The sequence below is a fragment of the Macaca fascicularis genome, chromosome 2 (genome assembly GCF_037993035.2).
Source record: "Macaca fascicularis isolate 582-1 chromosome 2, T2T-MFA8v1.1".
In the NCBI taxonomy this organism is placed as follows: domain Eukaryota; kingdom Metazoa; phylum Chordata; class Mammalia; order Primates; family Cercopithecidae; genus Macaca; species Macaca fascicularis.
Genome location: NC_088376.1, coordinates 6,267,730 through 6,283,792, shown reverse-complemented (window position 1 = coordinate 6,283,792; position 16,063 = coordinate 6,267,730). Strand labels below are relative to the sequence as shown.

The 16,063-nt window shown below is 37.7% G+C and overlaps 1 protein-coding gene across 4 annotated transcripts in view; it reads right to left on the bottom strand.

The window, feature by feature from the left end:
* Positions 1-16,063, bottom strand: part of FGF12 (fibroblast growth factor 12) — a 588,596-nt gene that overhangs the window by 203,666 nt on the left and 368,867 nt on the right. For all 4 annotated transcript variants that reach the window (XM_005545394.4, XM_045385234.2, XM_005545393.4 and 1 more), the window contains one exon: positions 5,283-5,393. In XM_005545394.4, the coding sequence (XP_005545451.1) occupies positions 5,283-5,393 (111 nt within the window). The remainder of the gene's footprint in view (positions 1-5,282; positions 5,394-16,063) is intronic.

The following is a 16,063-nucleotide window of genomic DNA, read 5'->3' as shown; positions in this document are numbered from 1 at the left end:
CAGCAATTCTAAGTAACCATCCTATAAATACATTTGTATATATTAAAAATGATTTATATAGGAGGATTTTCTTATGCGATTGTTTGTATTAGCAAAATGCCTAATAGGAAATTAAGTATTTAAATTATCCATTTAAATATGTATTAATATGAAAAAATCTTGCAGATACACATTTTAAGTTAAAAGAAGGTGCTGATCGATAGATCAATATAGTAGATAGATATAGACAGATGGCTGGATGGATAGTTATTGTACATGCTGATAAGTGCATAGACTATATCAGGAAAATACCAAGAATGTGCCTAGGTGGCAATGGAGGGGTGTGAATGAAAATTGCTTTAGACTGCATCAATGACTTCCAGTGAATATCATAAACACACTCATAGTTGAACAAAGTTTGTTTTAATAATGCTCAGCAAGGAGGAAAAACACACACCAGAGCAGAACTGGGGTGTCTTGGGAAGAGGATTTAAGAAAAGATTTACAGGATTTGGGTGTGTAGCAAGTGGTTTTAAGGAGGGCTCAAAGAAATGAGAATCTGCTCCAGATTGGATTCTCTAAGGATGTGGGTGTAATTCTATGGCTACTATCTTAGTAATTCTTTTCTAGAAGGCAAGAACAGAGCAAGGTTAAAGCTGTGTTTGGTAAACAAGCAGCAGCCACTCACATAATCCAGGACAGAGACATATTTAGTCATTTTGTAGTTTAGGAAACATTTTTGTTTCTGGCGTGTTCAGACATGATTACAGGGTCTTGCTTTAATCTTGACCCTTCATGTCTCAGCGGCTTTGTCTAATTTCAAATGTTGTGAAATTGTCTATATTCAACAGAAGGAGACCAAGTCTTCTTGGGGGTGCCAAGCCACCTTCTGGCTGTCAGGGACTGTTTTGCTATTTCTCAACTACACACCCTTTTGTGCCTTTACAATTTGGTACCATACACTTATCTTACCTATTCAAAATAAGTTTTCAAAGAATATCAGGACTAAAGGAGACCTGAAAAGTCACTGAGTTCTGAAACCATGCCCTCCTACCACCACTCTGCTTCCTCCTCCCACACCAAGGGGGTTTTCTTGTAAACCTCTCCCTTTGCCTCAAGTGCCAGGACAGCATCTGCTTGAATATCTCCAGTCTCACCGTTGTACTAACTTGTCAGGCAGCCCATTCCATAGTCAAATGGCTCTTAAAATTTTATTGTTCAGAGGTAAAGAGAACAGTATCTTTGGTTATAATATCTTCATTGTTTTCTCCCTAGCATTTCTGACCTCTTCAAATGTGTCTTGTCTTATGGTAACTCAGGAAACAAAATAATTAGCTTTTTAATTTTATGTAAAATATTCCTATTAATACCCTCCAAACTGCCATTGTCTTTTTTGTTCCAGTGTTCCAACACAGTTTTGTATTTTTTATCATTACATTTGCAGAGATTCTTATCTGTTACTGCCGACAAATCCATTTGTGTTTTGTACTCAGTTACATATAATTAGTCTTTTCTTCATGAACAAAAGAACAGGTGTCTTTATCAATTCTGTGCAAGATGCTATGGTAAGGTTGGTTAGACCTAATGATGTCTAGTGAACCAAACAACACATTTCTGACAGATGCTCATAGTAACAAGATTCTTTTTTCAAACAATCAACTGCTTCTACTCCTACACACACAAAGTAGAGGAAGAAAAGACATTTTAACAACTTAGAAGCTTATAATTTTTCTATAAAAGAAATGAGTAGAATTTAAATCCTTCTTTGATATTTTTACTTCTAATCCCCACTCAGACAAAGTATATGTAAAATTATTTATTTTTATTTGATATTCTTCATTAAAATATGTGGGGAGAGGGTCAGAAGAAAGCACATTAGTTGAAAAACTGATAACATTTTAATAAAAGCTATAGCTCTCTGTAAATAATATTCACAAGTGTTAATTTTCTGACGTTGATCATTATGTTGTTATGTAAAATGATACCATTAGGAAAAGCTGGATAAAATGTATAAAGGAATTCACTTTTATTACTTTGTAATTTTTCTGAAATCTTAAATGATTTTTTAAGTTAAAAAAATATGTGGGGCTGGTCGCAGTGACCCACGCCTGTAATTCCAGCACTTTGGGAGGACAAGGCAGGTGGATCACGAGGTCAGGAGATCGAGACCATCCTGGCCAACATGGTGAAACCCCGTCTCTACTAAAAATACAAAAATTAGCTGGGCGTGGTGGCACGTGCTTGTAATCCCAGCTACTTGGGAGGCTGAGGCAGGAGAATCGCTTGAACCAGGGAGTCAGAGGTTGCAGTGAGCCGAGATCACGCCACTGTACTCCAGCCTGGTGACAGAGTGAGACTCCGTCTCAAAAAAGTAAAATGTGGATAACAGTATTTTAGCCAATGACCTACAGAAACTTTCGTACGTATTGACAGAGACATTCATGCACCTAGTCATTCATTCACTCACTTTGTATTGAGTGCTTACTGTGTGTTACAGACCATTCATTCTAGGTTCTAATAGTGCATGAGGCATCAGTCAAAATCTTTTCACTCACAGAACATGCATTCTTCTGGGAAAGAAGATCAAAAATAAATAAACAGCAATAATACATATTTCAGAAAGTGGGATATGAAAATAGAGAGTTCCACGGTGAGAAGTGTAATTTTTAGAGGACTGTTAAAGAAGGCATCTTCAACATCTGTAAGATAGATCTTAGCAGCACTATTGGTAATGGCCTTAAAATAGAAACAATAATTATACACAAAAAGGAAAATGAATAAATATGTTTGTATACATTCATACAGTGGAATATTTTACAAAAATGAAAGAAATAAAACAAATAAATATATTACCATAGACAAACCTCGCAACCATAATGTTGGGGATTAAAGTACATAAAACATATTTATGATAATGTTCTAACTTATAAAATATTTTAAAATATGCAAAACAATGTTATGAATTAAAATTTTTTATTAAATTGCATATATATGAGATATACAAAATTCCAGGGAGTTATTATAACTGGTAATGAAAGAAAGCAAGATTCCATCAGGGATATCACAACAAGGAGGTTAAACTATATCGATAATCGATATTTTTAATTAATTTTAAAAAAGCTAGTGGTAGGTATCCAGATAAACTTGTATTAATCCTTATATTTTGCACACCTAAATGATTTTAAAAACAATTGATTAAAAAGTGTGTGTGGTAGTTTATCTTAATAAAATATTAGTTTAAATCTGTGAGTTCAGAGAATTTTTTAAAGTACGTATTTGACACAATGCATGCCCTTTGGGGTGTGTGTGTGTATGTGTATTTGTGTGTGGTAGGCATAATGACATTATGCTAAGAGAGAGATATATATATATGCATGAAGGAAGGGACAAATGTACACGTGGGTGTAGATTTACACGAGCAGTTAACCCAGCATCAACAAAGCAAGCACTGTCAATCATTTTCCTAGAAAGAATGCAGGAAGGATTTGTCCTAGCTTGACCCCAAACCTGCCCTTCCACACCCTTCTGTCTTTGCCCCATGATAAATGTCATGCATTTGCAAGATAGTTGGCTGGGTAAAGATAGCATTTTGTAGATTGAATATGGCTAATTGTCTTACTTAGGGATTGATTCTATCTTCATCAATTTATAATTTTTCAATTTTTTTTAAAGTTAGATGGATGGTGCTGACAGAGATGTTGATATATCATCACCATCTCCAGCCATCACATTTTATAGAAATAAAACCTGAGAACTAGTAGTATCTTGGAGTTAGTGCAGATAAGTGACACAACTAAGTGGTTCCCTGGTTCTTGCATCTATATTTGTAGCCTCACTAAATCGACATTTAATGACAGATGCAATAAATGAAAATACACGGAGAGAAAACTATCCTGATTCTTCTATACTGAGCTGAAAGCTTTAATCATTTAAAGAATGCTCTCACAAAAACACGCCACCAATGCAAACCAAAATAAGTCAATCAACAACCTAGCAAAAAATCTGAAAGCAAGAAAACTGAAATGAAATTCTTTATAATAAGATCTTTTATCTATTGTAAATTATATTCTAAATGTGTGATATTAACTGAACAAAGAATAACTTAGAAAGGGTGGACAAGATCATTTTCATTCTTTAGGAATTTTAAATTTTTCCTCAAATATTTCTTAATAATTTAAAAGATATTTCACTATAAAATATCTAGCTTCCTATATTACTTTATGCAGCTTAGTAGATTATCAGCCTGATCACAAAATTACATCCATCAGAATCACAACTTGTTTGGACAGATATCAATGAGTATTTATTGTGTGCTCAACACTAAAGATCTAGCAATGAAGACAGACAAACATTAGGAAACAATATGGCACCATACATAATTTTAGAACGACACAAATTTGCCCTCAGGTATCTGTATATGATTATGCAAAATTTGAAAGATCTGAGAGCTATCAATCTTGCCTCTGGAGCTTGTATTTGAAATTTTTCTAGACTGCAAATTCATTTTGTCATACCTTGATGACTGCATTTAATTTTTGAACTTGTCAACTCTAAAGTTAGATCACTTAAAAACTATATCCAGAGAAATTATTATTAATCTTTGAATGCTCAGCATTTTTATTTCCCCCCCAAAAATTTAAATTCCATGTCAGGTCTATCAGTCTTCATTATCTTCTTACTGTTATATATATTTATTATATGTGCCATATGTAATCATGATATTTAAATATATTTTCCTTTTAAAATCAGCAATTTTGCCTTTAACATAAAATAACATATGTATGTTTTTTATATATATATATATAAAACACACACACACACACATATATATACACACACATACATGTACTCAGTATTTACCTTAAGAGGTAATTTTTGTCTGTCGGAAATTGTGTTCTGAGAAATACATAACTTGTTTATTATTGAACTATAACTTGTTCATCTCTTGGTTCCGGGATTTAAATATCATCCCGTGTTGGAAGATGTGCTTGTATTGTTCCTAGGAGTGTTTATCATCATGCTGCCTACAAACACCGTGATGGGAGTATATTCTTGCCCACTGACCAAAGGAAATACCTTTAAGCCTCTTACCTTCTCTTACCTGCATAACCTCCCTCCTATACTGTGTCTTTGCTGCAGGAAATCATAGCAAGAAGGATAAAGGAAAAGACACCAGCTTACTAATAGTTAAATAGTTTGAAAGGCATAGTTTGGTAAGGCAGCTTAGCAATGCTTTAAGTATAAGATACACTGGGCCCTACATTTGATTTGTAATCAGATTGTAAGAAGCTGATGTTTCTTACTGTAGTCGCTGTTTTCGTCCTTGGTCCCATCAATGGTGCCATCTGGGTGCATCTGCAGGAAATATCCCTGCTGGCTGAATAACCTTGTCACAATCCCTTTCAGCTGGGGTTCTGCAAAACAAAATAATTATTCAAATTTTTATTTGGCTTACACAAATGCACACTTACAAATTGTTAAAAACATCCTGTAAGTAAATACGTAAATGCCAATAGCTTAAATATTGAATTACGTATTTGGGAGTTGGGTATTTCAGTAGCATATCTATGCTTTTTATTCCATCTAGAGGTAGAGCTTTAACACTTTTAGCAATAAACTAAATGCAAATAAATAAAAGCAAATTATGATAAGGAAAATACCAAGACATGCTAAAAAGTGAATTATTTTCCTCCTTTGTACATCTGGTGTCTGACTGCAAGATTTCACCAACATTATAGTCTCATTCCAGAATTATTGTTTAGGCCAAATGCCTCTGTAATTTCTAAGTTTCTAGTAGTCATAACCAGGTTCATAAGACTTCTATTTCTGTAGTATATCAGCTTTCCATCAGAAGCTCCTGGGTTTTCAATTTGTGATCAAGTTCAGCCAGAAAGAATAGTTTGGATGAGAAGAACCACAGGCAACAGCAAAACTTCCATGGCCATGAGATGACACCGGGAAATATGTGGAAATGTAAATTTCACCTTCACTACATAGTTCTTCAGAGAGGAGCCTCAGTATTCCAAAGTTCATTTCTCCAGTACAAAAAAAAAAAAAAAAAAAAAAATCAAGTCATACATATTTCTCTAGGTATTTCAAACCAGAATTGCTCAACTTTTAAAAACCCTCTAAACACAAACACTTTCAAACTAACCTTTGTATAACACATTTGAATTTTTGTGCATCAGCTAATATAAATATTTAAAGCTTTCTCATTGCAGTGCTGGCTGCCAGCAACAATCTAATTTCCACCGCATCACCATTTTTGTCTCTATTGTTGAGCAAAAATGAATTATTCTAGGGCACTTATAGCCCTAATTATTTCATTAAAATGAGGAGAAAAAGAAAAATGCTGCTTCTAGAGATAAAAATTGAGGCAAAGATGGAAATCATATGATTGCTAAAGTAGCAACATGGTATCCTCAGAAGGACAATCACTGAATTTAAGCTAGTCAACTTCATCCTTCACCCATTTTTTCAACTAATCTTTACCAAGAATGCCTTTTTTCTGCCCAGCAATATGGTAGCCACTCTGTGTTACACTGAATGCATTTATTGATGTTTAGGTCTAAAAGAGAATTCTAGTTAAACATTCAATGTGATTAATTCTTTGAGAATTGGCCTACACCCTGTAACAAGCGTCTGTCGCTGGGACTTTTGCACATGTGACTTGATCACATTCACATTATTTGGGAATATGGGGCAATGTCTCTATCAACACGTCTTTTTCACAGCAGTCCTAAGAAGCAAAAGACATGTCAAAGAAATCGGGAATGAGGAAGCAGGCTGATGAGCAAAGAACTGAACTGGAAATTAGGCATTCTAATTAATAGGTAGATATTGTCTTTATGAGTTAAATAAATTCAATTTTTTAAATTTGTGAACTTCAATGTCCTCATCAATAAAAATCTTGAAGTTAAACTGAATGATTGTTTGTTCCTTCATATGAGTCTCTATTTACTTTGAGCACAGTAGAATCCTCTGCCTTGAATGCTGGCAGAAATAGAAGAATGGATTTGTCTTCAATGCACTTCCTCCATAGGCTCATCTATTCCCACAACTATGGACAAGTTGGGGAAACACATGGCCAGCTAACGCTGCAAACAACTCTCTCTTTTTTTCGAAAAAGAAATTATATTTTAAGTTCTAGGATACATGAGTGCAATGTGCAGGTTTGTTACATATGTATACATGTGCTTTGTTGGTTTGCTGCACCCGCTAATTCGTCATTTACATTAGGTATTTCTCCTAATGCTATCCCTCCCCACTCCCCCCACCCTAGACAGGCCCTGGTGTGTGATGTTCCCCTTCCCGTGTCCAAGTGTTCTCATTGCTCAATTCCCACCTATGAGTGAGAACATGAAGCGTTTGGTTTTCTGTCCTTGTGATAGTTGCTGCAAACAGCTCTCTGTGTGCCTCTGCCTTTGGCTGCCTGGCTGACACGCGGTTTCTGATGTGATAGATTTGAACCTCAAATGCTGTGTGGCCCTGAGCAACTCATCTAACTAACATTTGAGTTTCAAGTTTTTGTACCTATATAGTAAGATTTTTTAAAAGTGCTACTCTATAATCATTGCAAATTTAAAATGAATAATGACAAAGTACGAACTAGAAAACCCATAAAATATACATCCTAATTGAAGTCTACTGTTTCAACTATGAAAATCAAGGACACGGTATAAGGGAGGTAAAAGCAGCATTCTGAGAAAAGAATATGTCTCCAGCGTCTGCTTTAGTAAAATATCAACTGAGCTTGTAAAGCCACTAAAGCTAAAAGCACAGGATAGAAAATGATAGAAGGGAGGAAGAGGACAACTTTCTTACAATTCATACTTTATTTCTAATAAGCTTGATAAAGTCACTTTAAGAAGTCATTTTTTATTGGTAATGAGATGCATGGCAGTTTAGTCGTTAAAACCTGTAAATGATTGTTTGTTTTCTTCGCGCTCCTCTTTCTGTACCTGTAATTAAATACTTCTTTAGCCTTGGTGGAGCCATCCCCTGTTGGAGCCCTGGTAATTCAGGTTGGGAACTCCGGCTCAGGATAATGTGCATCAGACTCTGAGCACCCATCTCTGAGAGCAGTGCCAGAACAAGCCCAGAGTCTGCGTTTTAATTATCTTGTGATATGTGAAAATGAACATCCTATATTATAGAAGTTCCAAAGAAGACTTGATCATCTGTTGAAAAAAATACCCTGAACATATATAACATAGATGGGGCACAGAAAGCTGTGTAGCCTGACTGGCATCTTTTATGTCTATTACCATCTATCAAGTCTTACCAACCTTTCCAGGTTCAGCTCAACATCACCTCCTCCATGAAGGCTCGACTATCATAAGTGAGGATCTCCTTTATAAGGGGGAAAGCCAGAACATGTTTTGCTCTATTTTAAAGAAAGGAGGCACAAAATGAGACAACTTTTCAGCATATTCAGCATATCCAGCATCCTGGGTACATTCAACGAATGCACATTTATTCGTCAGACTATGCTTGGGACCCCAAGATATGAATAAAACCGTTGCTGTCCTCAGGGAGCACCCAGTCTAATGCATGAAACATATTTGTGTATAATACTAGTGTGGGAGAGTTGATAAACGAGGAAGTGAATCACAGTAATGTGATGTCACCAAGGAGCAAGTGACCAGTTCTGTCTGAAGGTTGGGATAAGACACTTCATCTGTCACTTGAAGAATGAGTAGGACTGCCGTAGGCAAGGAAACCAGAGGAAAGGCATTCCACACAAAACATGACAACTCTGGGCATGATGCAGCCTGGTACAGACAGAATAGAAAAAAGGGTTCTCAAATGCAGACATGCAAGTAAGTGCCTGTTCTCAACAAATGTTCATAACACAACAGTGACACTAAGACAAATAGGGTCAATGGAATAGGTTTTCTATGCACCTAATTTTTTTTCAGTTTATATGACTCCTTGATTTTAAAATTATGCTCTTCCATTACTATTTTTCTTTTTTTAATGAAATGATGGCTATATTATTAGATGGTAGGGGAGGAATGGTTGGTTTGTTCCCTTTTGTGCTCTAAAGTGGTGTGGCAAATACTGCAAGCATTTCACTGAAATCCATTTCCTCTTTTTTCTGGGCACCCAGCTAGACCATATGTCCTAGCCTCCCTTGCAGTTGGGTTTGGCAGATGAATGAGTGTCATATGGAATGTAAGTGGAAGTGATGTGTGCCATTTTCAGGCCAAGGTTTTTAAAAGCAAACATTCTCCTCCACATTCTCTTTTCCTTAACACTGGCCAGATTAAGATAACATAGCCCTGGGGGCTACAGAAGCAACAAAAGGGAAGAACGTTGGGTCCCTGAATAACAGGTAAAGAAAAGATGACAGCCATTGAAACACCTCCCTTGGGCAGTGAACTGAAGAAGAAATAAACTTCCATTGGCTGAGTGTAATGGGCTTTGAACCTCCTGCCAAAAAATACAATACGGAAAGGGAAGGAGACAGTAATATTATGGTGGAGAAACCTAACAAACAAAGCACTACCTCAGTCAGGTGATCAAGGTTAATATCATCAATTATAAAACATGCTGATAGTATGTACTCTTGAGATTATGTGATGAGAATAGCACTTTACCTCTGTGATCTTCCTCCAAAAAACCCACCTCAGTCTCATTATGAGAAAAAAAATTAGACAAATGCCAATTAAAGAATGTTCTACAAAATACTTGACCAATACTCCTCAAAATGGATTGTTCATAACACAAAGAAGGGATAAATGCTTGAGGTGAGAGATAACCTATTTGCCATGATGTGATTACTATGCATTGTATGTCTGCATCAAAATATCACGTGTACCCTACAAATATATACACCCACCATATACCCATGAAAGTTAAAAGTAAAAAATAAAAAAAAAAAAAACTATCAATGTCATTGAAGAAAACGAGTGTCTAGGAAAAAGTCATAGATAAAAGGAGTCTAAAAAGACATAACAACTAAATGTAATAGGGTATTCTGAATGAGATCCTAGAGCTGAAAAAGAACATTATGTAAAAATGAAGGAAATCTGAATAAAGTATGGATTTTAGTTAAAAATACTGTAATGATATAGATTCTTAATTGTGACAAATATTGTACATTAATGTAAGCTGTTACTATGGGAAATTGGATATAGGGTATATAGGAACTCTGTACTATCTTCACATCTCTATAAATTAAACAAATTCTGAAATAATAGGCTTATTAAAAATACTAAGTACAGCCAAAAAAGCAAGTAATACATGTTTTCCTCAAAGAGGCCGAGTGATAAAGAAGGTAAAGGATGGGACCTCGGGTTCAATACTGCTTCCCATCAGGATGACATGGCAATTTCAGCAGAAGGTTTGAATTCAGAGCCACTCAGAAAAGCTGACACATGCCAGAGCTATCTAGATGTTCCTGCCAGCTTGACAGTCCGTCTAGTGATACGGAGTATTTCCTAGGTACACGACGGAAACCCAAAACAGAGACAGAGCCAACGGGTCCCGGTCACACATCTCAGGATGAATATTCAATTACAGGAAATAGGATGAATTTTAGACGTGGAAAGGATCGACACTTTCCTTCATTAGCTTCAAAGGTAAAAAAAAAAAAAAAAAAAAAAAAAAAAAAAAAAAAACCTCTGGCTGGGAGAGACAGTGTGGATGAGTTCAGACAAGAACTCAGTTCCTATAAACGGAATGGACATCATCCCTTCCTTTCCAAAGAGCAAAATTCTTACCTTATTAAAACAGGGTTGGGGAGCAAGAAGGGAGAAGAGAGGAGAGAATAAGGAGGGGAGAGTATCTAGCTGTGCATCAGTTATTAAAGTATGGGTTGATAGAGAAGCAGTTATGGAAAACTGTGCAAGAAATATGTGTATATATAACCTTTGATACTAAAATCTTCTAGGGCCAGCGTATTCACCTATACCCAAACTTCAGAGAAAGATTCTACATATAAACTCCAATCTAAAATGAAAACTATTATAATACTAAGGAAAATCATGTAATGGAGGCCATATCTAGAGAATTAATAGTACTTTTAATAACAATGGCCATATTTTGAACCCATCTCCTTCGTGGCCGGTATGCTTCTGATCATTTTACTATGGTTTTATTTATTATGCATAACAACTGGCTGTATGAGGTACTTTTTTCTCTTTTTTCCGTTTTTTTGAGATTCCAGGAAGATGCATCACTTTTACCCAAAGTCACAGCCACTCTCTAGCACTGTTCAGTCACTTTAAAAAGAATACTGGCAAAACTGGAACATGCCCAGAGGAAAGGGAGCCAAATAAAGAGGGTATAAATGACTGTCGTAGGAAGAATGGCTGAATTAACAGTGGCTGTGCAGTCTAGAAAAGGGGGGATTTGGAGGAATGTGAGAGCCTAGAAAAGGGGGGATCTGGAGAGCTGTCTCCACATTCTTGAAAATCCAAAGAAATAAGAAGCAGCCAATTTGTTCTGAGTGGCTCCGCAGAGATAGACCTCGGGCCAATGGGTGAAAGTTACCAGGTATGCAGATAAAAAAGAACTCTCTGTTAATCGTATTCAAAGAGAGAACAGGTTGCCTAAGGAAAGAGTGAGTTTTCTATCACTCTTTCTGGATATAGCCAGAAAGAAGCAGGAAAACTACAGGTCAGAGCAGCTGTGAAGGACGTGGATGTCTCCAGAGGCTGAGACACTCTGAGTGAGAATGAAAGATCCTTTCTAACCCTGGTGTCCTGGAAAGCTTTGGGATAAGCCGGATGGTCCACTAAATACAATTTCACTTTTCTGTTTCCTTAGTTGGTGCGTAAGACAGGGAATTAAAAACAAGGTTTACCAGGCACCCAGAAAATGCAATCTTCTTTATAAATGTTAAACATGGATTGTGGAGTAGTTTGATGGGTTCTTTTAATCAGTCTCTTTGGGTTTACAAATGAGCCTTCTGTATTAACATTTAATGTTGTCCACTTGAAGGAACTGAGATTGAGAAGCTGTTAAACACGATTCTTGTCAAGTGCTTCCAGAGCATTACACTGATGCAGACTTCAAAATTAGATTATTAGAGTTAGAAAATGTTCGTAAGCAAATATATTTCTGACCAATCATGACTAAAGGGGATAGACTAGGGCATATTTACATACCATAAATCAAAGTCTCCGACAAATCAGAAATGAGCTACAGTAAGCATTTGAAAAGGGATAGAACTTACCTGGACTTCTGAACACACTGAAAAATTGCGACTCTACTGAGCTACGGGGATTCATTAAAAATATATGCTATTTCGTAAAGGAGAAGCAGGCCTCAGGCCCCTCATTCACTCGAGAGACTGCGTGAACAGACCTAGAGGAGCACCTTCCAGAACTGAAAGGATAAGGTTGAAGACGTGTCACTGTAGCCTGGCATAATCTGCTCTGTGGAGTAAAATGAGTCAGGTCCTGTCCGTCATCTTCAATCTCCCCATCGGCCAAATGAAGATGAGAGACACCATGAGCAGCTACCGACCCGAGGGCCATGAATCAACCCCAAAAGTGCTAATATTCCGAGAGGATTCTGTAACTAAGTGCATATCTATTTTTCTTTATCAACAGACACTAATGGCACATTTTTATTTTAAAAAAATGAATATTTATTAAGCAGCAGCCTTTGTGACAATTATTCTTCTGGGCAAAAGGGATAATCAGTGCATGCTAGTAAACCAACTCTCCCCCACCTCCCTCCCCTGCCAGAAAAACAAAGCAGAAAAGAAAATCCAAAACTAGACGTCCATGGGATGATTTCCACAGTGCAAATACTTCAACTATGACTGATTTAAAACTACTACTTGACATCACTGAACACAGACGTGAAGCTGGAAAGAGGTGAGCACCATCAGCTCAGCTCACCACTGAATATAACAGAGGTAAAAACATAAAGCGTGCATTCTAGTAGGAAGATGGAAAATAAACATATAAACAATAAAATATATAATAAAATGTTCATGTAAGTGCTATGATGAAAATTAAAGCAATAGAAAAGGATAGAGCATGCAAGGGATGGATGTGCTATTGTCCACAGAATGAATAGAAGATAACATCACAATGGCCTAAAGAAAGAGAGGAAGGAAACAATTAAGGATATCTAACAGAAATGCATTCCAGGAGCAGGGAGCAGCAAGTGTAAAGCAATCCTAATAATTGAAAAGATTAACAACCAACAGATTAGAGGCTCTCTGAAGATCCTTCCTCTATGCCAAGAGTTCACGAACTGTAGCCCTGTGGTTGCCAATTTGGTTAATAAAGTTTTATTAGAGCATGGCCATGCCCATTCACTCATGCATTGTCTCTGGCTGCTTTCAAGCTACAACAACAAAGGTGAGTAGTTGCAACAGACACCCTATACCCTGCAAAGACTGAAATCTTTACCAACAGACCCTTTAATGAGAAAGTCCGCCAGCCCTTTCTCTACTTGCTTTCTCTTGCTTCTGTAGATACCTCTGCCTGAAATGCACAACCCCTGCCTTCCTCCTCTGCCCAGGGGTCCTCCAGAGCCTTCTAAGCACTGCTTTCTTCCACAGGGTCTTCCCTGACACCCTGAGGCAAAATTAATCACTTCCTCTTCAGAGCTCCGTGTGCACAGGTTAGGAGAGCTGTGCACTATTTTAGAGGTGCTTGTTTACACCCCTGTCTCTGCTGCTGAACTACGAACTTCTCAGGGCAGAGACCTTATTCATCAACTGTATCCCAGCACCGAACACAGTGCCAGGCACAAGGGAGATGAGGAGCGTCTGTATGCTGAAGGAACGAAAGTAATAAAATATACCTGGCATTTTCCTTGGTCACCTGTGACTTTCAAAGGAGTTTCTCATTTGTGCAAAGAGCTAGCTGCTTATAGCCTTTTAATATAATGCCTCTGGCCTCTAGTGCGTTTCTTCCAATTTTGTCCTGCACACTGAACACAGTCTGACAAGCACAGCAGCCTCCCCGATAAACTGCACAGTCTCCAAAGCCCTGAGTTGCCTCCCATTTCAACGGGAATTGAATGACCTTGAGACAGGCAATCCTTAACCTTCATACTGTCTCAAAGCTAAATGGAAAGAAAAAACCCTGCAGTTTTGGAGTTTCCTCTTCACCAAAGCAGTCTGGGCTGCAGAAGACAGGAGACGGAGGGCAGGAAAACTGAGCTAAGATGTGAAATGCCAGTAGGGACAAGGTTTTTGTACCGAGTCAATTTTATTCCTCATAGCATTAGCCCCCTTCCTCCTAGATTCTTCTCTGTAATATGCTCATGAAAATTTAAAATAGCTCCAGCACCGTTTATTGACTTCCGATATGCACTAGGTGCTGGGTACAAAGATGAGTAAGATGCAATTCCTGCCTTGAAGGCACCCACGGCCTCATCAGGGAGACACATACACAACTAATCATTATTTCAGTGAACATGAAAAGTGCTGTCATAAATGAACAAACAAAATGCCATGGAATCACAGAATGGGGATGCTAATTTTACCTGGGATGGCAGGTTCTGGGACAAGAAGCAGTTGAAAAAAGCTTTAAAGATGAAGCACCATTTTATAGTTAGCCTAGAATAGGCAGGAGGATTTTGCTTTGAGCAGCACCAGCAGGAGCAAGGGCACAGACGGACACATGTGCTTAGCATGTGCAAGGACCATGCATGTAGATGGGTGTGGTCAGGGTGAAGGAAATACGGGGGTGCATGCAGGGGCTAGAGGCGACAGCAGAAAAGAAGCAGGGTCCAGTACACTTGAGGATCCTTAAGCAAAGCTAATAACAAGTTTTAGTTTATTCCTTAAATCAATGATCTCCAAACTTTTCTAATTATACATCTCTGTCAGTAAAATATTTTAAACCCACAGCCTCCATATATGTACATGTATAATTTATGCCACGTGTATGTGCCACTCTGTAAATTTTGTGTATGATATAAATCAAAATAGGAATTTTAAAATGGGATCAATGATAAACACAAACAAAAGTTGTCATTGCCAGGCATAGTGGTGCACACCTGCAGTCCGAGCTGCTGGGGAGGCTGAGGTGGGAGGATCGCTTGAGCCCAGAAGTTCAAGGCTGCGGTGAGCTATGATTGCATCACTATACTCCAGCCTGGGAGACAGAGTGAGAACCTGTATCTAAAAAAAAGTTGTGATAGTTTTTTTTCATATGCCAATGGCTGTCATGCCCCACATGCTTCAGAGGCCAATGCATTAAGCAATGGGAAAATTGGGAAGGATTTTAAGTCAGGGGCTAAAATTATGAGGGTAGTATTTTAGAAAGTCGAAGTGGGGGACAATAGTGAAGGCTGAGTTAGAATGGGTGATATTGCGGTTATGAGAGCCAGTTACAGAGCTATTCCATATAATACGGGCCTTACGTAGGCAGTGGCAACGGGGATGGAAAAGCTGCCACAGAGGACTGACTTGCTTGGTGTGCTAATGTTTCAGCCACCTTAAGAATGAAAGTCTCATTTCAGTCGTAAATCCAAATCCCGAATCCAAATCCAAATCAATCATTATCTTCCTAAGGGAGCACTATTTAAATGTAGAATATTAATGAAGGTGTGGGTGAAGAAAGCTCAACGCAGGCATTCCCATGAAGCCAAATACCTTCTTGCCTTTTAAGAATCTCTGTTCATGGAGGAGAGTTTGACCCTGGTCAACTTCACTGGATTACAACTCCCTGGTCTTTCTCAAATGATCACCCAGAGAAGTAGACCTGGAATGAATGTGGCTTTCCAGGCAGCTCAAAGAATGTAGACCACAAGACACTTCAAACACGAAGATAATCCTAAAATCTTAAGATTTCAGAGCCAGACAAGCCATTCCGCATAATCGAATTCAAGGCTCATGTTACATATGAAGAAACAAAACACCAGGGAGAGGGGAAATTCGCATGGCAGCGCATCTTCCAATCCCTGGAGTCCTTTAATATACCAGGATCTTCCAGTTCTGTGCCTCCCAGAGGTTTCCTGATCTTATCCCAAACTAGCTGCATGGTATCCAGAAAGCTATGTCATTTCTTCATACACAGCCATACTTTGCTTCTTGTGAAATTGTTTAGATGACTAAGACCCACTCAACTAAAGGCTGTTCTAAGAAATTAGGAAAACACATTAT